This window comes from Lepidochelys olivacea, assembly GCF_965140295.1.
Source record: "Lepidochelys olivacea isolate rLepOli2 genome assembly, chromosome: 1".
In the NCBI taxonomy this organism is placed as follows: Eukaryota; Metazoa; Chordata; order Testudines; family Cheloniidae; genus Lepidochelys; species Lepidochelys olivacea.
Window position 1 is genome coordinate 57,209,664 of NC_140411.1, and position 27,793 is coordinate 57,237,456.

Genomic DNA, 27,793 nt, shown 5'->3' on the forward strand with positions numbered 1-27,793 from the left:
TTTGTTCCTGCACCCTCAGTAAGGCTTCTTTAAAATACAGCCAACTCTCCTGGACTCCTTTCTCCCTCGTATTAGCCTCCCAGGGGATTCTGCCCATCAGTTCCCTGAGGGAGTCAAAGTCTGCTTTTCTGAAGTCCAGGGTCCATATTCTGCTGCTCTCCTTTCTTCCTTTTTTCAGGATCCTGAACTCAACCATCTCATGGTCACTGCTGCCCAGGTTGCCACCCACTTCTATTTCCCCTGCCAATTCTTCCCTGTTTGTGAGCAGCAGGTGAAGAGGAGCATGGCCCCTAGTTGGTTCCTCCAGCACTTGCACCAGGAAGTTGTCCCCAACACTCTTCAAAAACTTCCTGGATTGTCTATGCACTGCTGTATTGCTCTACCAGCAGATGTCATGGTGATTGAAGTCCCCCATGAGAACCAGGGCCTGTGATCTGGATGTGATGTTGCACTCCATATGTTTTATGGAAATATGCTTATAAGTGTGAATATGATGTAACTGGAATATACTTTATGCAAAAGATCTCTTATAAGGTATCATTACAAAGATTATAACTTACTGAATAAATTCATCCTATTTGTATGGATGTATCATTCTTGTATCTGAAATTACAAATATGAAGTATAACTCTGAGGTCCTATTGTAATTATACAGAGTGTGGGCCATTAATGGTGGTTTAGAATCTTGATGGCTCCCATTGACTAGGACAATTGGTTTTAAAAGGTTTATTTACCTGCAAGCTTTCTGGTGTACATGTGAGCCAGCCCGTGGGTAATGAAGAATGAGGTCTTACAGTGACATGTGACCATGTCACATGATACTGGAATCCATCTTAAATCTGGTACTTTTCCATTTAGAAGGAGGGGTGGGGACCCAGAGAGAAAAAAGATTCCTGCCTTGTACTAAAGCTATAAAAGGGGATGGAGCAAGACAAAAGGGCTTCCAGTCATGAGAAAACCCCTCCTTTCCACCTAAGATGTCTGCTGGAACGAACAAGGAATGTACCAGGGGAAAGGATCGGGCCCAGACTAGGAAGGAGTCTAGTCTGTGAAAGAAGCTTATTGGAACATCTCTGAGGATGAGATCTTACCTGTAATCAGTTTCTTAATGTATTAGGCTTACACCTGCATGTTTTTGCTTTATTTGCTTGCTAACTTACTTTGTTCTGTCTGTTATTACTCAAAACTACTAAATTCCTACTTTTTATACTTAATAAAATCACTTTTGTTTATTACTATACCCAGAGTAAGTGATTAATACCTGGGAGAACAAACAGCTGTGCATATCTCTCTAACAGTGTTATAGAGGGAGGACAATTCATGAGTTTACCCTGCATAAACTTTATACAGAGTAAAACAGATTTGTTTGGAGTTTGGATCCCATTGGGAACTGGTTGTCTGGGTGCTGGAGATAGGTAACCTGCTAAGTGGTTTTCAGTTTAAGCCTGCAGCTTTGGGTGCATGATCCAGACCCTGGGTCTGTATTGCTAGGCTAGCAGGCTAGCATGTCCGGCTCAACAAGACAGGGTTCTGGAGTCCCAAGCTGGCAGAGAAAACAGGCTCAGAGGTAATTTCAGCACATGAGGTGACAATCCTAAGGGGGTCTCTGTGACCAAACCTGTCACACTGGAAATTTCTGTTAGTTGTTCAAAGAAAGAAAGTGTTACTGCAATGTAAATGCTAACTAATTCCATTGTGCATTTACTCCGTATTTACACTCGTGTAACTGAGACTGTGGAAATAGTGTGGGCTAGATTTTTTTTTTTGTCAGTAAAGCATTATGCATGCCTATGACAGTGTATAAAGAACAATGATCCTTTTATTACAATTGGTGTTCAGAGGTATTAGCTAGTTAATGTTAATAATCTAGTTAAGTAGGTAAGCTAGTTAGTGTTGTATAGCATTTTGAACATGTAAAGTGCTATACAAATGCTAAGAGTGGCATTATTAATATAATCGATATGAAAGCATAGGAAGGCTGGAATTCTGTAACCATGTGTTTTAAAAAAGTCATCAGGCATGACAGCCCAGATCTTGAACACAGGCCTGAGCGTGCCCAGACAGATGCTGCCTCCTGGCCACCACCCAACATCTGCTAAAACATGGTGAGCTAAGAAGCTTATAGTACTGCAGCCTCAACCAAGCCCCACCCCCAGGAATCCTGATTGGAGGATTGTATGGCCCTACTGATTGGTCCAACCATGCTATTTGAGACAGAAGAAAGCACAGAAAGTTGTCTGAGCAGTAAGGTGATTTTCTGTTGTGGCTGTATTGGACCCTGCTTGTGCCTGCATTCAAACCTGTCCCTGATTCTTGCTCTGCTCCTGTTCCCAAGGTGCTCCTGCTCCATACGTGATCCTTGTCTCTACTCCAGTTCCTGCTCTTACCTCAATTCCACCATCAGCTGCCAGTCCTGCCTCTGACCCTGGCTTGATGCTTGACTCTTAGCTCTGGCATTTGGTATCTGACCTCAGCTTCAATTCCTGGTTCTGACTCTGGCTTGACACCAGCTCTGGCTCTGGTGCTGATCCTTGTCTTTGTTCCCCAACCTGGATTCCTGCTCTGCACATGAGACGTGATTCCTGCTCTGAGTACTAGGCCAGATTGCCTACATTCTGTTCTATACCAATAGCTATCTAAATCTAAGAGGCAATGGGTAATTACAGTACAATCCACTTTATATCCAGTGTTTCAAGTAGCTTCAAAATGGATAGCAACAAGGAGAAGATGGTCCAGTGGTTAGGGACTAGTGGTTTTGGGACCCAGGTTCATTTCTGTGTTCTGCCACAGACTTCCTGTGTGACCTTGTGCAGATCACTTAGCCCAAGGCTTCTCAACCTTTCTCTTTCTGAGCCTTCCCCCCACCCCAGCATGCTATAAAAACTCCACAACCCACTTGTGTCACAACAACTGTTCTTCTGCATATAAAAGCCAAGGCCGGCATTATGAGGTACCACGCCTGGCAATTGTCTGGGATACCACACCACAGGGGGACCTGCAAAGCTAAGTTGCTCAGGGTTCAGCTTCCACCCTGGGTGGCAGGGCTCAAGGCCCCAGGCTTAAGTCCTATGCGGTGGGGCTTCAGCTTTCTGCCCCGGGCCCCAGCAAGTCTAATGCCAGCCCTGCTTGGTGGTCCCCCTGAAACCTGCTTGAAGACCCCCAGGGGGCCCCGGACTTCTGGTTGAGACCTACTGACTTAGCCTCTCTGTGCCTCCATTCCCCATCTGTAAAATTGAGATAAAGCATTTCCCCATCTCACAGGGATGTTGTGAGGATATCTAGAGTAAAAATTGTGAAGTGCTCAGATACTACAGTGAGGATGGCCGTATAAGTACATGAGAGTGAGCTCTTAAATTCAGACTAGAAACTAGGTGAAAATTTGGAATAGGATTGCATTTGGAATAGTTTACATAGGGTGATAGTGGATTCTCCATTACTTGAAATCAAGTCTTTAAATCGAGACTGAATGTCTTTCTAAAAGTTATGCTGTAGCTCCAACTGAAGTTATAGGCTTTGATGCAGAAATTGTTGTTGGAGGTTCTTTGACCTGTGTTATGCATGTGAAACTAGATGATCTTAATGGTCCTGTTTTGCCTTAAAAAAAAATCTAGGAATGGAGATTGATCCATTCCACCTATTGACACCAGAGGGCATAACTATGCTTTAATTCATTAGTAATCCGGTTAGCCAGGAGCAGCTGGATGGCATTTACCTGTATTTATTTGGGGACGGGGGGGACAAATAAGTTAACCAGCACAGTCACACTTGTGAGTCCCCCATAGGACTGACAAACAGAGTGTCTCCATGGCCTCAGATTAGCACACAGACCTTGAGTCAATGTCCAGAGCAAGGTTTGGATTTATTTATAAATATCAAAAATCAAGACAACAGGAAAAAAACCATCCTACACTAGAAAGCTTTGCTGGCATGACTATGTTAGTAGGGGTGTGATTTTTTTATAATGACATCGCTATGCCAGCTAAAGCCCTGGTGTAAATGAAGCTATACTGCCAAAAAAGTGCTTTGGCTGGCATAGTTTATTTTTCTCACCAAATTGGAATATACAAGTGTGACTGGATCTACACTGTAGGAGGAGGTTACTGCTATAGCTATACTATCAAAACTTTTCTAGTGTAGACTAGGCCTAATGTCTGTTTTCAGGGCTTCCCTCCAGCACTTGTTCTGTCTTAGTTGTGACTGGATCCCCAGGGTACACCCTGGAACTGTGGGACCGCTGTTCCCCCTTAACTCTCCAGCCTGGGCTGTCCCTCACAATTCTATGCCAGTGACAAGCAGCAACTCCTCTGGGTGCTTTGATCACTGAGCCATTAGCATGTGGAGCCCCACACCCAAATAAGTCGCATGGATGCTCCCTGAGCCACTCATCAATATACAGAGAGACACCAGCAAATCACCCAAGCCCCCAACCTTGCACCCCAGAAATATACTGTCGTACACTGCTCAAGACTCCCTTGGACAGTGCAAGCTCATGAATTAGTTCACCACTCCAACAAAGAATACTGGACATGCAACAGCCCTTGTTAACCTGAGATCAGATTCTCTAAGCACTTCAACTGAAAACACGCTGTTTTAGGTCAAATATAAAACAGATTTGTTAACTACAGAAAGATAGATTTTAAGAGGTTATAAGTGTTAGGCATAAAGGTCAAAATTGGTTACATGAGAAATAAAAATAGAATTGCAGTCTAAATTCTAACTTTAACAGACTAACCAAGATTTGAATTAAACAGTTTCTCATCCCACTAGATGTTCCAAGCAGTTTATAATTCCTTTTACACAGGCTGAATTTCCTCTCATCCTGGGACCAATCTCCCTAGTTCAAAGTCTTTGTCTTCCAAATAATCTTCCAGGTGTTGAGATGGGGGAGTAGAGAGGCCCTGTGGTGATGTCATCGACCTTTATTTATACTTTCTCTCCAGGTACTAGAAAGATCCTTGCTGTGACATGGAGGTTAGGTAGCCCCCATTGTGTATATGTGCTCTCTGAGGAATCTCTGGGAGAGTGGATTATTCTTAATGGGCCATCAGCGCCTATCTGGCCAGTGTTAGTTGCTCCTTTGGTGCCACAGAAAGGCTAGCTGTGGGTGTCTCCCAACCCCACAACATATTTCAGTAATACACACATAGCAAAACTTCAGATACGATGGTAGCATATGTAATTCAACAAGATAGTAACATTCAATGGATCATGACTTCTCAAATGATATCTCACAAGGTGTACTTTGTACTGAACACATCATAATCATATCATAGTGGTGAATACGGAGGTTCCAGGGTGCTATTTTGAAGTAGTTTGTCTCCCACCTCCCTTATGTTTAGAGTGGATTCATAGATTTTTAAGGCCAGAAGGGACCACTGTGATCATCTAGTCTGACCTCCTTTATAGCACTAGTCACAGAACTTCCCCAAAATGATTCCTAGAGCAGATATTTTTAGAAAAACAGTCAGTCTTGATTTAATAATTGTCCTTCTCCATAACCCTTGGTAAATTGGTGCACTGGTTAATTACTCTCACCGTTAAAAATATATACCTTATTTCCAGTCTGAATTTGTCTAGTTTCAACTTCCAGTTGGTGGATCATGTTATTCAATGAGCTAAGACGGGCTCCAACGCTGTTAATGCAGGGAGACAAAAGCAGCCCTCCTGTTATACTTTTAGCCACTTTGGTGTCATACACAACGGGAAGCAGGATTTATGAGGTGTGAGTTTGTGATATGTATTCGGATGCTCAGCAATCACAATGCTTATTTGAACATATGAGTTGTGCACATTTAAATCCCAGTGAAAGATTAGTACATTGCCCACTGAAAACCAGTAAGCCCTGGGATTCTCACCTGAGCAGAGGAGGCTGGTGAGCAGCCAGAAGAGACATAGAACAGCCCCTGGAGTGGTGCAGGCTCTGGTGGGAGGTCCTAGAAACAGGGCAGGAACTGGACTCCCAGAGAGGGAGCCCTAAGAGACATTTACTTAGGAGAGACGTAAAGTTACTTCCAGGGAGGTTGGAAGTAGGTTTTTGTTTGTACTTCTATCCTGGGGTTTTGTTAGAGGATTCCAGGGGAGGGTCCTGAGAGTCCTGGCCCTGAAACAAGGTGGAATCTAGAGCTGTTGCAGGGGACAAGGCCTGAGAAAGGCTGGGTAGGAAGGAGCCCAGGGAAACAGCAGCAAGGAGTGGGACTGAGCAGACCTTGACTGCTAGTTATTGGTCCCTGGGCTGGAATCCAGTGTAGTGGGAGGGCATAAATGGGTCTCAAGAACACTCTGTACAGCAAAGCGCGAACTTCAGGGTTTTGCTAAATCGGGCCAAAGATTTGCAAAACTTCCCAAAATCATAATACATTCAGAAATCCCCCTTCTGTAAATCATCCTCTTGATTCAATTAGCAAGAAACTGAAGCTAGTCAAAAAAATCAAAGTATAATTTCTTAATGTATTTTTCTCTTTATTAACCTCCAATATACTCCACAGATTTCAAAAGGCAAAGCTGGGTTAATTTTTTTTCTCTGATGTTGTTCATAAAAATGTTACACTTATACCTTCAAATAGAATGACACATAATCTGACTTTTCCACAGCGCTGTTGGTCACTTTGTTTGTCACGTTTCGTGACAGATTGGACTATTTCCATACCGCCTATTTCCCATCAGTCACAGTCCTGCCTCTCAGGTTTTGCTGTTCCATATATTTAACTGACACACAGACTTGTATAATTTCTTTATTTCGTCACATTCTTTTCTTGTTTGACACGCACCCGGTGTCTGTTCTACTTACTCTTTACTATGCTCCATGCTTTATCTCTCCCACAAGTTAGCTCTGTAGATGTGTCAGTAATGCTTTTCGATGACGATGCTGCCATTTAAAAATGGGCACGTCTTCTCACAAGCTATTTATTTCTCTTACTAAAGGATTTATGCTGATCTGGCACTAATGATTCAGGGCCTTTATCACTCCCTGCAGAAGCAGTTCAGAGCTGTCAGCCAGGTGCTGGAAGGCTCACCCTCCTTTGACTCTATCTGCCTCCTCTAGCAATGCTAACTAGCAGTCAGTAACTCCCACATTCTTCATGTCCTTATATATAGGATTGTGACATTCTACAGTGAATTTCTTGCCAATTAATGGTGGGGGGAGGAGGAGGGAAAGGTGCCTTGAGCATTATATGCAGATATGACTTTTAGGTTTCTTGGCCACTCACTTGTTTGGTAGCTTGGCCCTTGGCATCCTTTTGGCGCACTCTTTTTCCAGTGCATGAGGAGAGGGACAAGCCAAAGCAAAATGCTGCCACCTTCCACCTGTGCAACCACAGAGACAGATGGCTGGTTTGTGTGCAATCTCCTGAGGGTACAGAGAGCCCCTCCAAGTCAGAGGAGGAGGCAATGGAAAGGGCAAGCAGAGCCTTCATCTGTACCACATGGCGTGGTACCTTCTCCATTGCCTGTGCCCAGGCTCCCTGTCCCACTGCTGTACACTCTCGGCGTGTCCTGCAAGCACCTGGAGCAGCAGTAGCTGGGTAGTGAGGGTGGGAAAAGGAGGGGGAGGCCTCTCTTGTCCACTCCTCTCCCCTTTCCCTCCCTCCAAGCAGCAAAGAGAAGGTCCCAGGGAGGGAGGCACAGGCACCACAAGGCATGTTTGGGTAATGGAGGAGTGAGTGACAGTTGGGCAGCTACATTATTCACAGAAAGGAGAGGAGAAGCCGGAAGTGGAACAAGCCCTGAGCTGCTGGGCTGGTCACAGGCTGGAAGGCTCCACTCCCTGCTTTCCCGTTTCTTTTCCTGTGCCCCGACTGCTCCCTCTGACTTCCCCCTCACTGCTCTCACAGGGGAGGCGAGGAGTGGCAGTGATGACCTGCAGGGGGCAGCAGCCATTGCATTGGCATAGGGTGAGACAGTGGGACTTGAATTAATTGTCTATTGGGGTGGGGGTGTCACAATATGGCTGGCCCTTGTAAATGAAGCAGGTCCAGCCCGCCCTGTGCCAGAACAGGTGCTCCCAGTTTGGCCGAGTGAGAGGGTGGGACAGTGCCTGGGAGAATCTGAGGGGGAAGAGAGCTGGGGAGAGACCGTCAGGAGGCTGGAGGAGGTCTCTGGGAAAAGTTGCAGAGAGCTCTCTGCAGGCACTCCCTGGACAGAGGGAGGAATTACCAGGAAGCCAGGGTGGGGGTGGCTTGCTAACCCAGAGAGCCATGGCCAGAGAAGGCAGGAGAGAGCTGAAGGCTGACAGCAGCAGAGGGAGATGCCTGTTGGCTCTCAGAAGACCAGAGGGGGCTGAAGGCTGGGAGTGAAGCATGGTGAGGGACTCTGACGCCATCCTGGAATGCTGGGCCCAGAGAGGAGCAGGGGTGGGGTGCTGCTGGACACTAGAGCTGTACCGGAGAGCTGGGGTGGGGTGCTGAGGGACTCTGGGGGACTCTACCTTTACTTGATGTATTATCTGAAAAATGGTTATGAGACTTGGGCTATGGCTTATGAGCTGCGGCTTGCTTTTGGACTAGAATAACCCCCCATTTGCACACAGAAAGACTCTTTGACCTATTTTGGGGGACACTGAATGAGGGAAAATGAGGCAGGTGTGCCTGTCATACCACAGCCTCCCACAGGAGGGCAATTCTAGGTGGGGCTGCCCGATGGGAGGTGGCCTAGCTTGAATTAATTGCAATGGGGGCAGCCTGGGAAGAGACTATCCCTAAATCCTCCTTCTAGTGCCCAGAGAAACCCAGACACAGCCCTTCTCCTCAAACCCACCAGTCCCTGAGCAACCGGTTGGGACACCACCCCTCCATCTGTGGCCAAACTCAGACAGTGAAAAACCATTATCATTGCCAAGTATGGCCTGACATGCAACGGAACAAGGGTACCCCAGGCTTTGGCAGTTTGTCACGCCTTTGGTGGCTTGTGTCACACATTGGCAGACTTGCAGATTGAGATGTCCAGTGTCCATCCCGCCCCAGTCTGCTCAGACTCCCCCTACGGCAAACTCTGGGTGCAAATGAAAGGACCCCCCACCTCTGAACCTTCTCCCACTGCAGAGCAAAATGAATGGTTTGCATGGGCCTTAGAGGCTATGAAAAAATATACATGAGGTGTTATCCTCAACTTCCACAAGGATTTCTCTGCCTTAGCTCTTGTTTCTCCAGAAGTCAGGAGGTGATCGTTATGGCTCCCACCAGGAAGACCATCTGGAATTTTCATGTGTCATAATCTTCTCTCCCAGATCCCTCAATCCCACCCATGCTTAATACATTGAACACCGCCAGAGACCTTTAATGCACACCCAAAATTATATCACAGGGATGCAAAAATTCATGGCTTGTTTTAAACTTAAAGCAAGAGGGGCACCCTGGATCCAGTGTGTGCAGTTCAAACACTCTCCCATTAGTCTCTGTTACTTACCAACAGATCTATTCAAAATGTATATGCTTTGGTAAGCAATCAAACACTTCTTGGCTATATTTTGTGTTATTTCATTAATTTAGAATAAATGGCACTGTTGCCAAATAACCCCTGTTTTGTTTATAAAAGTTCTCAAGTGTAAGGGGTGTATCCCTGAACCTACTGTGATGTTACAGTAACATGTTTTGAGGACTGATTCCCTACCTCCTTAATTACCCTTTCTTATAGCTGTACAAGCAAGCCCAAGAGGAAATTTACATTAGAGTGAAGTTGGAATAACTCCGCGACAGTCCATGTCTCCATTCTATCCATGTACATTTGGTTAAATCAATGGATTTGCTCTGGGTTTGAACAGGTGTGAGATTGGAATGTGGAGTGGGGTGGCATAACAGCTGCTACAGAAACTGCACACTGCCAGAGGATTCCTCAGTGCAGGTTTAGATCAGATCTGCACCATCCTAAGGGACCTGTGAATTGAGCCCAGTGTGTGTGCTTTCCTAAGATTCTGGAGCAACTGGCTGGATCCCTTCTACAACATAAGCACTGTAAGGGTGGCCTTCTAGTATCTTTATATGCTGAATTTAGGGAGGAGATTGCTCCAAATTCGTTTTCCTATTTAATCCTTTTGGGGGGCCACGGGGTGGGTGGGGACGACATGCTTTTAACATCTTTATTCCATCTGGTATATATTCAGCTACTTGCCATGAGTTAAGACCCACCTGCACCAGATCATGCTTTTGAAAGAGAGAGAGAACATTTTTCTTACCTGCTAACTGTCATGGCTGTTGATCTGGTTGCACTCAGTATTTATTGCAGGGGTGCTAAATATAGCTGAACTTTCTTTCTTATGACATTTCTTTTACTCACTCTCATTAAAAAAACCCTCAGAAATTGCCAGAATTAGGGGTTAAATTTATGACCACAAGGCTTATGTACCATCTGAGTTCTACTCAAGCCTCGGGAGTGTCCTATGTACCACAGCGATTTCCCTACACTCACTCCTGAACTCCCCCATCACCCCCCGCTCCCCAGTGGTCAAACCAACCAAGATGAAGACCATAACAGAAACCAAGAATATACCAACACATCATCTGGTTCAAGTGGTGTATCTACTTCTAAACAGTCCGAAGCACAAATACAGCTACCTACCAAAGAAACAGTGTCTCCACAACCTAAAGGCAGTTCCTGATGTTTGTTGGTTAAACTTTTCCCATTTATTGAAGTTGCAAAATATGATAACTGGTGCACCTCTTGCAAAAAAGCTTACGAAGAAAGAAAGCTTCCTACTGCTACAATTGGTAAAACCGGAGGAACTGGTTTGCCAGACAGATCAGCAAAGCCAATACTGACAAACTACGTGAAAAGGCTGCAAAACACCAAGCGTCTGGAATGCATCGACATGCATAAGCCAGTCACTGTCAAAGCCAATTTTAGAAGTACTTTATGAGGCTGTTAAAGAATGCTGGAGATGCAACAAAGTTTATGCAAACAAACATGGCTGTCACATCTATTCTATTTAAGCAAGAGATACCACACACTACTAACTGGAAGACAACGTTAAATACATTGACACTTGTTAACCCTGAAGTTGGACACTGGTTCCAAACAAGACTAGCAAATGCTCCCTATCTTTCTGTAAGAAACTCATCTGACTGGTTAGAAGCATGCAGTGCAACAGTGAAAGACTCAGCAGTTGAAAAAGTGAAGAACTCTTTCACCTCATTCAAAAAATTTGCATACATAGCTGATGAATTCGCCGATGCAAATGGGCATCAAGTATGAAGTCATTGCGTGCGATATCTTGATGTCAGTGGGAGGCCAGTAGATGCATTTCTAGATGGCCAGGTTATAGAAAACACATCAGCTGCATCTGTGATAACCCACATCTTAGATTTAAATGGTTGTAAATTGGACCCCAAACAGATGGCTGCTTGTGCATTTAATGGAGCTGCAAACTTCTGCAGAAGACATAGTGAAGTACAAGCTTTGTTCAGAGAAAAGTGTAGCCCTAATCTCTCCTATATACACTGCAGAGGCTATTTTAACTTCAGTACCTGAAAAGATGATGGAGCAAATAATTAAGCAATCAGTTTGCAAACACCTAAAAGATAATTAGGTGATAAGTAACAGTATGGATTTGTTAAGAACAAATTGTGTCTGTGAACAACCTAATAGCTTTCTTTGACAGGGTAACAATTCTTGTGGATAAGGGGGAGGTTGTAGATGTGGTATATCTTGACTTTAGTAAGGCTTTTGATACTGTCTTGCATGACCTTCTCATACAAACTAGGGAAATACAACTTAGATGGAGGTACTATAAGGTGGGTTCATAACTGGTTGGAAAACTGTTCCCAGAGTGTAGTTATCAGTAGTTCACAGTCAGGCCGGAAAGGCATATCAAGTAGGGTCCCGCAGGGATTGGTCCTGGGTCCAGTTCTGTTCAAGATCTTCATCAATGGTTTAGATAACGGCATAGAGAGTACACTTATAAAGTTTGTGGACAATACCAAGCTGGGAGGGGTTTCAAGTGCTTTGGAGTATAGGATTAAAATTCAAAATGATCTGGACAAACTGTAGAAATGGTCTGAAATAAAAGGGATGAAGTTCAATAAGGACAAATGCAAACTACTCCACTTAGGAAAGAACAATCAGTTGCACACATGGGCAATGACTGCCTAGGAAGGAGAACTGCAGAAAGGGATCTGGGGCTCATAGTGGATCACAAGCTAAATATGAGTCAATAGTGTAACACTGTTGCAAAAAAAAGCAAATATAGTAGATGCTTGTTAGTAGCAACATATTGGTGCCCTTTTGCCATGTTGCTCCTAAGCGGTAGTTGCTATTATGGGGAGTGTCGTCTGACCAAAGGTGTGTGGAGAGTTAAGGGTGTTACGGAACAGGTGGGGCAGCCACATTGTGGGGAGAGAGTTGGAGGATGGGGGGTGGGGAACCCCAAGTTTGGGGGCAATGGGGCAGGGGAACCCTGGGTTTGGTAGGGGAGCCCCAGTTCACAAAATGGCTGAGCCAGCCTGGCTGCCTGGGACAGGCGGAGGATGCTCCTGCTGGCAGTTTTGTGCTCCACCCTGGCAAGGGATGGCTGGCTGGAGAGCGCACCGTGTGCAGCCTGCAACGGAGGAGGGGTGGCGACTCCTAGCAAGGACTGTGGACACGGAAGGGGAGTCCTCCAACCCCTCACTGCAAAACAGCACACCCACACCTCACTGCTGGCAACCGAGATGGAGGGGACAGCTCAGTGTATGGGGTGGGGGGTCCCCCGATACTTCCGTCTGCAAAATAGCAACCCCCCTCCCTGCTGTCTGAAAACCAAATGCTTAGGAAGGGAGGAGGAAACCTTCAGCTGTGTCTCTCCTGCTGCCCCAGCCCCAGCTTCCCCCCAGTCCCTCTCTTCCAGACCCTCCCCCCAAACTCCCTCTTACACACGCTCTCCATGTAGGCTCTGTCAGGCAGGGCAAGTGGACATGTCTGTGTGTCCTGGAGAGGCTCTGAAGGGCCAGGGTTGGCAGGGGAGTGAAAAGATACAGTTTGGGGGGGCAACACCCCTATATGCTCCCCAATCTCCGCCCCTGGATGTGATGTCACAAACGTTGCCTGTACGCAGCATCTATATTGATGTTACCAGGTGGACAATTCAGTGGGGGAAGCATTCCCAGGGGAAATATTGCTCATAAGCAGCGATTACTCTTACCAGGTGTTGCTGCAAACAAGTGTCTAGTGTATCATTCTGGGATGTATTAGCAGGAGTGTTGTAAGCAAGACACAAGAAGTAATTCTTCCACTCTACTCTGCGCTGATACAGCCTCATTTGGAGAATTGTGTCCAGTTCTGGGCGCCACATTTCAGGAAAAATTGGAGAAAATCCAGAGGAGAGCAACAAAAATGATTAAAGGTCTAGAAAACATGAGCTATGAAAGAAGATTGAAAGAATTGGGTTTGTTTAGTCTGGAGAAGAGAAGACTGAGAGGGGACATGATAACAGTTTTCAAATATGTAGAAGATTTTCACAAGGAAGAAAGAGAAAAATTGTTCTTGTTTACCTCTGAGGATAGGCCAAGAAACAATCGGTTTAAATTGCAGCAAAGGCAGTTTAGGTTGGCCATTAAGAAAAACTTCTTAACTGTCAGGGTAGGTAAGCAGCAGAATAAATTGCCTAGGGAGGTTATAGAATCTCTGTCATAGAAGGTTTTTAAGAGCAGGTTAGACAAACACCTGTCAAGGATGGTCTACATCGGGGCGGCCAACCTGAGCCTGAGAAGGAGCCAAAATTTACCAATGTACATTGCCAAAGAGCCACAGTAATATGTCAGCAGCCCCCCATCAGCTCCCCGCTGCTCCCAGCACCTCCCACCCACCGGCAGCCCAGACGATCAGCACCTCCCCATCCCTCCCTGCACCTCCCGATCAGCTGTTTCGTGGCGTGCATGAGTCTCGGAGGGGGAGAGGGAGGAGCGAGGGCATAGCAGGCTCAGGGGAAGGGGTAGAGTGGGGGCAGAGCCAGGGGTTGAGCAGTGAGCACCCCCTGGCACATTGGAAAGTTGGCGCCTGTCGCTCCAGCCCCAGAGTCAGTGCCTGTACAAGGAGCCGCACAGTAACTTCTAAAGAGCCGCACATTAACAGAGTTGTGCAAAATTACAACTAGAAGCCATGAAGGATGTAGATGTAGTGCTTCACTGAAGGCTTGAGTAGCCAACTTTAATTTGTGTGATGATTTTAAATCTAATAAAATGGTCATGAAGCATTTTTCAGATTTTACTGTGGTTCCATACACTCCACCTTTCCATCACAGTCTCATCCTTTGGCCCTCAGCCCTTCTAAATTCAACCCCCTCCCGCTTCCTGGGGAAAATACCTGTGCAAACAGCCAATCAAGCCTGCCCCCTTCCTAAGCCATAGTCTTACAAGGGCCAGTCCCAATGCCCCCTGAAATCCATACATATTTTAGGCTAAATGATTTTTAAGGGGAGCTACTAGAGGTTTGAAAGCATATTGATGTATCCTTTTCTCCTACTAAACTTCTGGCTTTTCTGCACTGAGTTGTGTAACTCCTTAAGTAGCACAACCATTGTATTATAATGACAGCACTGTCACCGATAACACTCCACTTGGCTATATGAGAAAAAATGAATAGGATCTCTCTTAAAAGCATTTCATATACTTCAGATTCTTCATAAGGAAAAACATGTCTAATTTTAGTTTAAATGGATGTTAATTTGACATGCTGTTTGAATAACAGAGATAAATTCCCAGAGGTTTTTTGCATTAAAATATATGAAATGACAGGTGCCTTTTGAATATTCTTATTTTCGAAAGGATTTTTTTTCTTTTTGCAGTGTCTAATGATACAGCTCTCAAATGTATAATAGGGAATGCTCCTGGCTGTATTTCAAGGAATCCCTGTTGAGGTTACAGGGACAAACTATCCTGATGTGTTGAAAGCATAGTATATATGGCAGGCGACCAGCTTGGCTTAACAGTGAAATCCTAGTGGATCTTAAACATAAAAAAGAAGCTTACAAGAAGTGGAAGGTTGGACATATGACCAGGGATGAGTATAAAAATATTGCTCGGGCATGTAGGAATGAAATCAGGAGGGCCAAAGCGCACCTGGAGCTGCAGCTAGCGAGAGTTGTAAAGAGTAACAAGAAGGGTTTCTTCAGGTATGTTGGCAACAAGAAGAAAGCCAAGGAAAGTGTGGGCCCCTTAATGAATGAGGGAGGCAACCTAGTGACAGAGGATGTGGAAAAAGGCTAATGTACTCAATGCTTTTTTTGCCTCTGTCTTCACTAACAAGGTCAGCTCCCAGACTGCGGCGTTGGGCATCACAACATGGGGAATAGATGGCCAGCCCTCTGTGGAGAAAGAGGTGGTTAGGGACTATTTAGAAAAGCTGGACGTGCACAAGTCCATGCGGCCGGACGAGTTGCATCCGAGAGTGCTAAAGGAATTGGCGGCTGTGATTGCAGAGCCATTGGCCATTATCTTTGAAAACTCGTGGCGAACGGGGGAAGTCCCGGATGACTGGAAAAAGGCTAATGTAGTGCCAATCTTTAAAAAAGGGAAGGAGGAGGATCCTGGGAACTACAGGCCAGTCAGCCTCACCTCAGTCCCCGGAAAAATCGTGGAGCAGGTCCTCAAAGAATCAATCCTGAAGCACTTACATGAGAGGAAAGTGATCAGGAACAGTCAGCGTGGATTCACCAAGGGAAGGTCATGCCTGACTAATCTAATCACCTTCTATGATGAGATTACTGGTTCTGTGGATGAAGGGAAAGCAGTGGATGTATTGTTTCTTGACTTTAGCAAAGCTTTTGACACGGTCTCCCACAGTATTCTTGTCAGCAAGTTAAAGAAGTATGGGCTGGATGAATGCACTATAAGGTGGGTAGAAAGTTGGCTAGATTGTCGGGCTCAACGCGTAGTGATCAATGGCTTCATGTCTAGTTGGCAGCCGGTGTCAAGTGGAGTGCCCCAGGGGTCGGTCCTGGGGCTGGTTTTGTTCAATATCTTCATAAATGATCTGGAGGATGGTGTGGATTGCACTCTCAGCAAATTTGCGGGTGATACTAAACTGGGAGGAGTGGTAGATATGCTGGAGGGCAGGGATAGGATACAGAGGGACCTAGACAAATTGGAGGATTGGGCCAAAAGAAATCTGATGAGGTTCAATAAGGATAAGTGCAGGGTCCTGCACTTAGGACGGAAGAACCCAATGCACAGCTACAGACTAGGGACCGAATGGCTAGGCAGCAGTTTTGCAGAAAAGGAGCTAGGGGTGACAGTGGACGAGAAGCTGCATATGAGTCAGCAGTGTGCCCTTGTTGCCAAGAAGGCCAATGGCATTTTGGGATGTATAAGTAGGGGCATAGCGAGCAGATCGAGGGACGTGATCGTCCCCCTCTATTCGACATTGGTGAGGCCTCATCTGGAGTACTGTGTCCAGTTTTGGGCCCCACACTACAAGAAGGATGTGGATAAATTGGAGAGAGTCCAGCGAAGGGCAACAAAAATGATTAGGGCTCTGGAACACATGACTTATGAGGAGAGGCTGAGGGAACTGGGATTGTTTAGTCTGCAGAAGAGAAGAATGAGGGGGGATTTGATAGCTGCTTTCAACTACCTGAGAGGTGGTTCCAGAGAGGATGGTTCTAGACTATTCTCAGTGGCAGAAGAGGACAGGACAAGGAGTAATGGTCTCAAGTTGCAGTGGGGGAGGTTTAGGTTGGATATTAGGAAAAACTTTTTCACTAGGAGGGTGGTGAAACACTGGAATGCGTTACCTAGGGAGGTGGTAGAATCTCCTTCCTTAGAGGTTTTTAAGGTCAGGCTTGACAAAGCCCTGGCTGGGATGATTTAATTGGGGATTGGTCCTGCTTTGAGCAGGGGGTTGGACTAGATGACCTCCTGAGGTCCCTTCCAACCCTGATATTCTATGATTCTATGAATTTGATCTAATGGGGCATTTCCATCTATATTATTTATGACTATAATAGGAGGTTGCAAACGATGCCTACTTTGGTTGAGCCAGTTAATGAGAAGGTTTTCCTGGGGTAGGTATTCATCAGGAGTTGTGTATTCATGTATTTCTAAGATAAGCCTTTGTGTACAATTTGTTCTGAACACTATAAAACAGGAGAGTTTAGCTCATCCTTCAGCAGATCACAAATGTAAAACTGTATTTGAAGGTGTGCTTGATTTATCCTGTATACATACCTAACAAATGCAGACGTCTCCAAATTCTTTAGCAGGGATTGTAAAGGGCTTTCTCATTATGGTGTAAACCTTTTGAACGCTGTCTAAACCTCAAACATGTTATTAAAGCTACCACACCAGATGCACACTCAACAACCTTGACTCTTAGTGTTTACCAGGTTGACTCTGATTAACGTTTTTCACAGTCTGCCGTTGTCCCTCTCCCCTTTTCGTCCCACCTCTATCTGCAACAAAGAGGGACAAATACAGAAGATTTATTTCTGTATCAACTTTCATGGCTCTGAATTTGGAGAAGAGCATTTTGTTTCCTCTTCAAAAATAGTCTGTCAGATCTGAAAGAGCGAGAGAACAAGCTCTGTACTGTGGTACTCATGTCTTTCCTGAAAACTGGACATCCCCAGAGTTCTGTTCAAAGTTTCTTCTCTTGCCTTTGTTGCAGACAGGGATACAGACATTAACTACACATCACACCCAATGGTTATCTAGGATTTTCTATAAGGAGCTCATGAGGAATGAATTCCCAGGAGAGGATAGTGCTCCCTATCTTGTGTCAGACAATGGCATCTCTGCAGCTAGATATGATCCAGGGCTATGTATGTTACCTTTCTTCTCACTCCCCAACATGCGTGCTCCCTTCCACTACTATCTTATTTCCTCCTTTCTGAGTGACCCACTCCCACCAACTGACATCTTTTTCCTACTATTGTTGGGTTCCTTGCTCCCTCCCAATTTTCAACAGATCATCTTCCCATGTGATTCAGGGGTGAGACCCAGACAGATGGAGCTGGAGTCCTGGAAGAAACTAAAGGATGACCAATAATGACCTATCCACATCAGACTCCAGAGAGCAATGAGGAGGAAGATCAAAAGCATAATGTTGGGGAAGAGCAAGAGTTTTCTCATCACTGACTTTAGCACAATGTCTCTTAAATATAAAGAGGGGGCCTAAAACACCACTGCCTTATTCCAGTGATATGCTGGTGTAACTCCACTGACTCGCATTACACTGGTGGATCAGCAGATTTATAATTATGATGATCTTGGACTCCGCTGGTAAATCCTCTTTCTTTGGTATGTTAGCACCCACTGAACATCAACCACCTGTTTTACAGATGAGAGGTTTGGAAACTGGGGTGGTGCATGACAGCTTCATGCCATTTACCAGTGCACAAGATCCCAGAACAATAAATAATGTAATGAAAACCTAAATGCAATCATCTTAAAGCAAATTACACTGTAAAATAGTTCTACTGAAATTCCATTAGGCTTTTATCAGGTTTCTGGGATCAAAGAGGCTATTTCAGAAGGGTAATCAAAGCAAAGAGGGAAACTGACTAATTACACAGCTGCTTCAGCATACGTGACTTTCCAAATATTGGTTTTTGCGTCCAGCAGAATAATTTACATCTTGTTTTCATTCCCTTGGGCTACCCTCTTCCTCTGAGAATATCTGGACCATGACCCCCAGGAGCATTGATAACTACAGCTAGCAGTAATTGTTCTCCTCTCAGAAGGCCAAATGCCCCTTCCCAGATAGATTTTTCATCTTCTTGGAGGGCTTTTTCATCTTCTCGGAGGGCTTCCTCATCCTCCCAGAAAGCTCTTTCCTCTTCTAGGAGGGCTTTTTCATCTGCCCAGAGAGCTTTTTCTTCTGCCCACAGGACCTGGTGCTCGTCCAGGAGAACCTTGTCCTTTTCCCAGAGGACCTGATCCTCCTTCCAGAAAGCCTTGTCCTTCTTCCAGAAAGCATTATACCCCTTCCAGAAGTCCCTGTACCCCTCCCAGAAGGCTTTTCCGTCTTCCCGGAAAGCCTTTTCTGCCTCCCGAAAGGCATTTTCCTCCTCCCAGATGGGGTTTTCCTCCTCCCAGAAGGCCTGGATCGCCATCCTGAAGGCCCTGATCTTCACCTGAAAGGCATTCATCTTCTCCCGAAAGCCCTTGATCTTCTCCTGAAAAGCCTTGATTTCCTCCCGAAAAACTTTTTCATCCCATAGCTTCTTAATGAGCTGCTTCTGGCGGGAGGTGTAGGACATCTAGCAGCAATGGCAGTTTTATTCATTCACTTGCCAACCTTGATGAAAGCTCTCACCACTTACGGAGCCTTGTGAGGGCAAGGCATGGTCCAAGCCCAGTCCAGCCTGTCACATCCTATAGCCCATCAAATAGAGAAGTGTCAAGATGTCAGCAATGACTATCGTAATTGGAATTGCTCAAACATATGCAGTAATTGTGTAAATCGGGGGGTTTAAAATATGGCTTCACCATAAATACAGATGTTTACAAAGTCAAAAGCCTTAGCTTTGGATGGCACTTATATAGCATCAATTAGCGCAGTATTTGGGCAGGGATCCTGTATCTCATTGTAGGTGTAACACCTGGACCAAGATTTTCCAAAGTGACTTTCAAAAATGACTTTGGGTGCCTCTGTTTTTTGAGTGCCCAACTTGAGTTCTTGGCAGTGACCTGGGTTTTTTGAAAGTGCTGAGCACCCACCCTCTGAAAATTAAGCCCCTTGAAGGTGCCTTGAAATAGGCATCTCAAAATGGAGGCACACAGAATCACGAATCACCTCACCAATGGCGAGATTAAATATTCTGATTTTCTGTTGACTAACTCTGCCTCCTAATTACTGAATTGAGAGAAAAGCTGATTACTTATTTATACTGTTATATTTATTATGAATGATTGTACAATGCCTCAGGCTCCAGAGCAGGGTGTTTTATAAATAAAATGTCTTTTTATTATTTGATTATGCAAGAGTTCCTCTCTCCTTTGCTGGAAATTTAGAGGCTCCAGGAATAGCAGGGGCAGTGCGGGGAATGGTGTCTTCTCTTGCCAATGGTGATTATCAAGTAGATAGGAAGTGTGTGATCCCTTAAACCCCCTTCTTCCTTGATTTCCCCTCTCCTCTTGTGAGATCTAGGTGTTGAAGGGACTTACCAGGATAGGACCCAGTAGGCCCTTCCCAAGCCTTTCACGTGGATGTGGGAATCTATGGGGATGGTCTTCTAGCATCATCCATTCCACTCCCACCATCCACTCCCCCTGCCACTGCTACCAGTGATCACCGGGGTGAGTGGGGGCAGAGTGAATGAAAGAAGCCACTTCTAGCCTCTCTCACAGCCATTAGGATGAGCTGTGTGCCTAGCAGCCCCACAGTTGGAGAGAACCACTGCTGGGAGCCCTGTGTGGATGAAGAGGAACTATTGGTTCTCCTGGTCTCACCTACTCCTCTGATACTGCTTTGCTACTTCTCTGGCCTCCTCCTGAGAAGGGAGATTAACCATTCACTGGCACAGTGAAAGCTAGGTGGCTGTGAATGTGCTGCCTGGAGTAGGGAAGAGAAAGGGGGATAGAAGTGATGTTCCACTGCATCCTTGCAGGGCTCCTAGCAGCACACCTCAATCCCCGCTCCCTGCGAGGCTCTCAGCAGTCACTGAAACAACAGCGATTTCTTCTCAACAAAGGCGATTGCTGGCAGTGGCTCCTTTGCACCCACCCCTCTTGTGGGACTCCTGGGGAGGCAAGTCCTTTTCATCAAGAAGACCAATAAGTAGCATCTCCTCCTTTCCCACCCTCTGGGATCCCTGTTGGTGGCAGTCAGTGGGATAAGGAAAATTCAATTCCGTTTATCTCCATACTAACAAGAAGCTGCCTAAAAACAAAGGGGAAAGGGTGCCAGACCTGATCCCAACATATGCTCTATACTGGGGAGAGGGAGGGATCCTTGGAGAAGCGGCAGTGGCAGATCAGTCCCAACTCTTTGATAGACTTTTGAGGAGTGATGACATAGCAGAAACAGCGAATTTTGCCATTCCATGCACTGCAGCTGCTTAAGCCAAGTCCTTCCCTGAGGGTCCAGGCAGTAAGGAGACAGAGGCAGAGTTAGCAAACAGAAGACAGGATTGTTTGAGCCTTTTAAATAAAAAACCCACACTTACTCACACCCTACCTTGCCTGTGAGTGAGTCAGCACTTGTTCCATTTGTTCATACTCACACCTTAGCCACGCTTTAACTTTTATCTCTCAGGAGGAACCTTTTCCTCCCACATCTCCCTCTCTTCCAGCAGGGGATTGGAGGAATCCAAAGGACATGAGTCCCCTACCTCAGGATACAAGTAATTCACACAGAGCTTTTAATGGGAATTATTGTATCATGTAGAGGGAGAATCAGATACTGTATTAAAGGAGAAAGATTTAATTCTGAGTTTCTTACACTTATCAGTCTAATCACCAGTAGTGTGATGACAGCCAATAAGGACCTCAAATACAGCCAGTCTTCTTTCAGGTTAAGTATCTCACATTTGATATTTCTATTAACAGGCAGTAGGTTTAAAACAAACAAAAGAAAGTATTTTTTCACACAATGCACAGTCAACCTGTGGAACTCCTTGCGAGAGGATGTTGTGAATGCCAAGACTATAAGAGGATTCAAAATAGAACTAGATAAGTTCATGGAGGATAGGTCCATCAATGGCTATTAGCCAGGATGGGCAGGGATGGTGTGCCTAGCCTCTGTTTGCCAAAAGCTGGGAATGGGCGACGGGATGGATCACTTGATGATTACCTGTTCTGTTCATTCCCTTGGGGCACCTGGCATTGGCGACTGTCAGAAGACAGGATACTGGGCTAGATGGACCTTTGGTCTGAATCTGTATGGACGTTCTTATATTCTTCTCTCTTCTTTAGGCCTCGGTGTCTCACCTCCTGGACTGCATACTTTTCCTTCTCCTTTTCTTTCTTGCCCTACCTCCAACCAACAGGAGCAGAGTGAAAATGGTATCTGCCTTGTTAGTTTCACTTTGCTGATCCTGTTAGGCCACTAGAGAAGTGCTATGCGCAGAGCAATATATTCATTATCTTGCTCTACCCAGCATGTTCATTTCCAGTGTTTTCTGGCCTGCCACAAGTCAGGGTAATTGAGGTAATCTGCTTTTGGCAACTGGTTTCGGCACATTTACTCACCTCATTTTGCCTGAGCTATAAAAACAATTGCATAAGACATGCTTCTATAGTCCAGCTAAGTGAGGCACATAACCAATGTCCCATTTTATTTAATACAACCTGATGAACTGATTTTTTCCTCATGCATGTATAGTATGTTAAATGCTAGAAAGCGAAGACAAATCAGACATCTTCTGGTTGCTTAGTTCTACTTCTAGGGAAGTAATGAAGAAGAGTTTTACTGATGCTTCAAGAGCAAGGACTAAAACAGACAATGAATATACAGTGGGGATCTCTTCCAAATCAGATCTGGTGCTCAGAAGACCAAACTAGTAAGACAGCAGTCCCACTTGGAACCTCCCTCTCCATGACATGCATGTAAAATGCAAAGAAAGGGCTTGAAAGCTCTTTTTGAAAGGCTGAGTAAAAAGCAATTCAATTTCTTCTTACATCATGTTGCTGGACCACCCTTACAAAAATGCAGGCATAACTTTTGTCATTTTGTACATCAGAATTATCAAATAGAAAATATGACTAAATTATATCATTTTGTTCCACAAATCTGCAAAGATTATTTCTATTAGGTACAAGGAACAGTTGTTGGGTCATTGCTGATATCTCTAGATGTGTAGTAATGGCTGACATCTTTGATGACAATCTTAATTTAGCCTTTCACTTGCAGAGGCCTTATGGATAGATTGATAAAATAATTTCTTTACCCAAAGAGATTTTTTTTCTTGATGGTGTGAACATCTGTAGACTTCAGGAAGTCAAACCCCAGGGATACCTAGTAATTTTGCTTAACAACAATACATGTACTACCAAAATGATAACATTTGTAACAAATTTAAGAGAGACTTTACAATACTTACACATGTGTGGTCCTTAACCCCACGGGATGTCTGATGCCCTCTGGGGATTGCCTAGCTAAGATTCAGGTCACCTATAGTGATGTCATTTCACAAAGTACAACACCAGTGATCCAAAGCTAAGTAATATTGAAATGAGCTTATGGTGGTCATTGGGGTGGAGGTGAATGAGGGAGGAGCCAAGGATGGATCCGAGTTCCCAGGTCTTACCTTTCTGTAAATGATCATCCGTTCATGGATTGTAATAAATAGAACTATAAAACCACAATAAATGGTGTGGCATCTCAGCTTGCATGTTGGGTTAAGGATTCCTGCTGAGGGACCTTAGCAAAACAGGCTTGCCTCAACATACTTTAAATATTAGGCAAATATCAATATTTTGGTTTTATTACTGTATGTATATGAAGCTTGACACCTAATGTAATAATTACACTCGTGCATCTCCCATTTAAAAACATATTATATGAAGAAAATTGAGACATACATGTCATGCTGGAGCTATAACTAAGCTTAATGGGCCCAGCTGATCATAAACCTGTGGCACAAAGGCTAAGATATAATAATATAAAGCCATATGTAGGCACCTACTGTAAATAAGTGGCCTGATTTGTTCAGAAGTGTTGAGTACCCACCAGCTCCCACTGACCTTTTGAAAATCAGGCCACTTATTTACAGTAGGTGCCCAAATATGGATTCAGGTTCCTGTTTCTGAAAATCTTGACCAGAATGCTTATTGATTTTAGTGGGGCTTCTGCCCACAGATGGTTTTCAATATATCTGTTGTTGTCTACAGTGTAACAATATACAGTATAATATAAATACTGATGCTTTGGCATGTACAATAGCTCCTTAAATGAAAGGAGAGATGGTCCATTTGTTTTCCCCATTATTAACCTTTAAATGTGGAGGAGTCGGTCTTTTGTGTTTCAGCTAAGTTATAGAATGTGAAAGAGTGAGCCCCAGCGTTCTTTCCATTATAGCATCTTTGAGCCAGATTCACCTGTATGCTTCAGCTGCTTTGATGACAGATAGATCAGAGGAGAATCAGGAATGAATGAAATGAAGTTCCAAGTGGAGAGCGAGAAATTGGAGCCAGAGTGTGCAAAGATTGCTGGGGGGCTTTTAAGGGAGGATGGAAAGCTGGGGCCACAAAAGAAGAAAATAAACAGTATAAAGAGCCTTAGAGGGAGGAACAGAGATGGTCCATATTAAGCACATGTACAATGTACGTATCACAAGCAAAATAACTTGTAATGTATTCGTGAGTATGTGTACTGCTGCCTTTTATTGGATCAAATCATAATTGCTTAATTGTGTGTCATAAGCCTTGTGCTGCTAACAGGTCCTTTTCCTTTAGCTCAAATGTTAAATACCTGTGCTTATTTTGGAGAAGGATTTCAGATCTATCCTTGCTTCCACTATGAAGTTCCAAATAGTCAAGATATGCAGCACTGAGAAAATGATCAAGCTCTACAGGAGAGAGCCACAAATTTATTACAGTGGTTTAGAATGACACTCCCAACTAGCTTCTGAAATTTCCAGCACATCAAGAACAAACCACAAGTTATCCAGTCAAGGATGGGGTGCCTGGGCTGGCTATGGAGAGACTTCTTTGATCTGTCCAGTTATTAAAATTGAAGTTGAAAATGTTAGCTCACCATCAGCGTGAGAATAAAGTTTTCAGACATCCTTTTACAAGTGAAAGGTTCAAAAATCGGAGTGGCCATTCAGCAAATTTGTGGCAGTATCCCAGAGATGAAAATAAAATTAAACAAATATAGTAACAAATCTAAAAGGAAAAACTCATGCTCTTAAGCTGTTTATGTTTGTTTTTTCTTCTGAATCTCTGTTAGGGATTTATTACAGTCCTGGGATCAAAAAGATAGATAAAGATCTGTTTCTGTTTACATGAGCTATCATTCCTTCATTTCATGTCCAATACCATATTTATACCTTTTTCTAGTTTACGGAACAGGGACATGACCGCCATCAACATTTGTCACTGCAATTTCAGTTAAACGCTTTCCATCTGTATGCTCCGAGGCATCAGTTACCCCTTCCCAAAGGATTTACTCGTTTGCCTTCTTGAGAGTTTTCTCCGTCTCTTGAAGTGCACATTTTTTCATCAAGAAGACATCTTGTTCCACCCAAATGTCTCTTTCTTCATTCAGGATGATTCAGAAGTCAATTTATATGAAGGCAAGTTCCTTATTCCAGAACACTTCAAACATGTTGCGGTAGACTTCCTTGTCTTCCAGGCAGTCTCTTGTTTCTTCTGAAAGGCCTTTTCTTCCTCTCATGTGGCTTATTGATGGCTTGAATTTGTTCCCAGAAGACCTGATAGGGCTTTGTCTTCTCCCTATAGGCCTTAGCCTTCTCCCAAGAGGCCTTTACTTCTTCCTAGAAGGCTTTATTTTCCTGCCTTTTCTTCATATATCTCTTCTGGGAGGTAGTATAGTTGGAGGAGAACGCCAGTGGATGGAAACAGCAAAATGTATTCACCCACTTTCTGAACTTGGAGAAAATTGTCACTTATCCACATGTGAGGGGGCTGTAGCCGAAGTTCTGTTTTGTCTGTCACATCTCAAGATCTATCAGATAGAAAGTGAATGACTGGGCATAGAGGTGATTTGGTGAAGCAAGGAACTCATGGAATTCCTGACTACCCAATCTGTTCCTACTCTTGCTGTTAATCAAAGTTTCTGCTGGCAGTAATGGTAAGTTTCCATCTCTCCCCACTCCTTTAATCATCTCTTTTTGCCCCACCAAATCAAATTCAATGTCTAAGGGGCCGAACAGACCTGCTGGGCTTAGATTCTGCAGCCCTCCTTTCCTCCTGCCAGCCGTGGCAGCCCCAGAACCTGGGACTGATGTTCAACACCAATCATCCCTCTCACTGCCACCAGTTAAACATTATTGGTCTGTCATATACAGCTGAAGAGGACAGGCTCTTTCTCTCAAAGCATCAGGGTAGAAGGTTAGAAGGAGCCGCTGTCACAAATATTTTGGGGAAGAAAGGCCTGGGGGAGAGAGTGAGCCAATTTTGGGGTCCTAGAGGGTTGGTAGGAATCTGCATGGGGCAGAGAATGTGCCTGAACATTATTCAGATCTGAAGAGATCTGCTTCTTGTCTCCCACGTAGATGGCTCCTGTATTGTGGATGCTGCTACTATAGCAACAACTTCATGCAATATGAAAAGGTTCCAAAAGACAAAGAGCCCACAGTGTTCCATTGTGGAATGCTCCATTCAACCATACCAGCCATCTATAATTATTATTTATACTGTGGCTGCACTTAGAGGCCCAAATTAAGCTAGGAGCCCCATTGTGCAAAGTATTGTACAAACACCTCGCAAGAGACCATCCCTGCTGCAAGCAGCTTAAAAAATAAAACCAACAAAGGGAAGCATCTTTATGTTCATTTTGCAATGAAGACTGGAAACACAGTTTCAGAGACTTGACCAATGTCCCACAGGAAGTCTGATAGAGCTAGGAATTGAACTCAGATCTCCTGAATCCCAGTCCAGTATTTTAACCAGAAGAACATAAATCTCAAAGCTGTAAATAATAAGTTACTTTTTTTTTTAACTGCCTCTGAACCCACCAGCTCCCTTTGGCCAGTTGCACCAGCCAGTCTGCATCACCAATGCTGACTGAACAGTCTAATCCTACACAATTCACTAAGTAAATTTCACAGCCACTGTGAGGCATGGGATATAAAATCACTATGTTATCCACCCCTGACCGGGGAATGGAGCACAGGAAATGATGCAGAAAGCTATATCCAAGTGAGCATGCAGAATGTATGGAATGGAATTCCCAGAACTGGGACTTGGCCTGAACACTAGGCTGAACCTTGGAACCCTAGATCTTTGTTAATTGCAAGTGGCGCAGACTTTCAGGCCAAAGGATCATTTTGTTTCCAAAAATACTTGAAATATGGGGTTTAGAATGGACATGGTGCACCTGGGAGGCTCTCATGCCTCACATGGGACTTAGGGAAGCATTTTACTCCTTCTCACACCACAAGGAAGCAGCAAGGTCTGAGGAACATGAACATATGGAGCCATGCCAGCTGTTAAAAGTCTGACATGTTCTAGACCCCTCATCCCTTCGCAGGAGTTCAAAACATTTAGATAAGGGAGGTCAGCGGGTCAATATTAGCTCCATTTTACAGATGAGAAAACTAAGACAGAGGGACATGACTGACTCAACCAAAACCACACAGAGAGTTAGCAACAGAGCCAAGACTAGAATCCAGATGTCCTGGTTCTTGGGCCCCTGTTGTGATTACTGGACAGCCGGCTTCACTGGATTCCTGCATTTCATGTTCTGAAACCAACAGTCCATGAAACAGAGGAGGTTGGTTGGGCAGCCTACGCTCAGCTGGGAGCCTCATGGCCCTGACCTACTCATCACAGACAATGACGACACAGTGATGTGGTTTACACAGTTGCTGCTAGCAGTCCCAAAACATTTTGGTCTCAGAAAGAGGCAGAGCAAGGTGATGCAGTCAAGAGCCAAACCGAGGTTGTGCAGCAGAGAGGACAGGACTGTATGGGCTTAGGCTGTGTCCCACATGGGGTACTTAATAAAAATGGAATGTTTGCACCCGTGTGTGTACACAATTTGTGTGCTTATTTCATTTAGTCTTAAATTTTCACCTGTGAAGGATAGATGGTTTAGTGGTTAAGGTGCAGAACTAGACCTCCTGAGTTCTGGGGCCAATTTCCAGCTCTTCACAGATTTCTTGGGTGACCTAGGACAAATCACTTAATCTCTCTGTGCCTCGGTTCCCCAACTGTAAAATGGGGATAAAGGTACTTTCCTATCTCATAGGACTATGGGAAGA

General features: G+C 44.6%; 1 protein-coding gene across 1 annotated transcript; it reads right to left on the reverse strand.

Annotated features, from left to right (window-relative positions):
• Positions 1-18,556: 18,556 nt before the first annotated feature.
• Positions 18,557-19,162, reverse strand: CCDC70 (coiled-coil domain containing 70; the record flags this gene model as incomplete). The annotated part of the gene is made up of 1 exon (XM_084619162.1): positions 18,557-19,162. The coding sequence occupies one exon, from the start codon at positions 19,160-19,162 to the stop codon at positions 18,557-18,559; it is 606 nt and encodes a 201-aa protein (XP_084475288.1).
• Between the last annotated feature and the right edge of the window lie 8,631 nt (positions 19,163-27,793).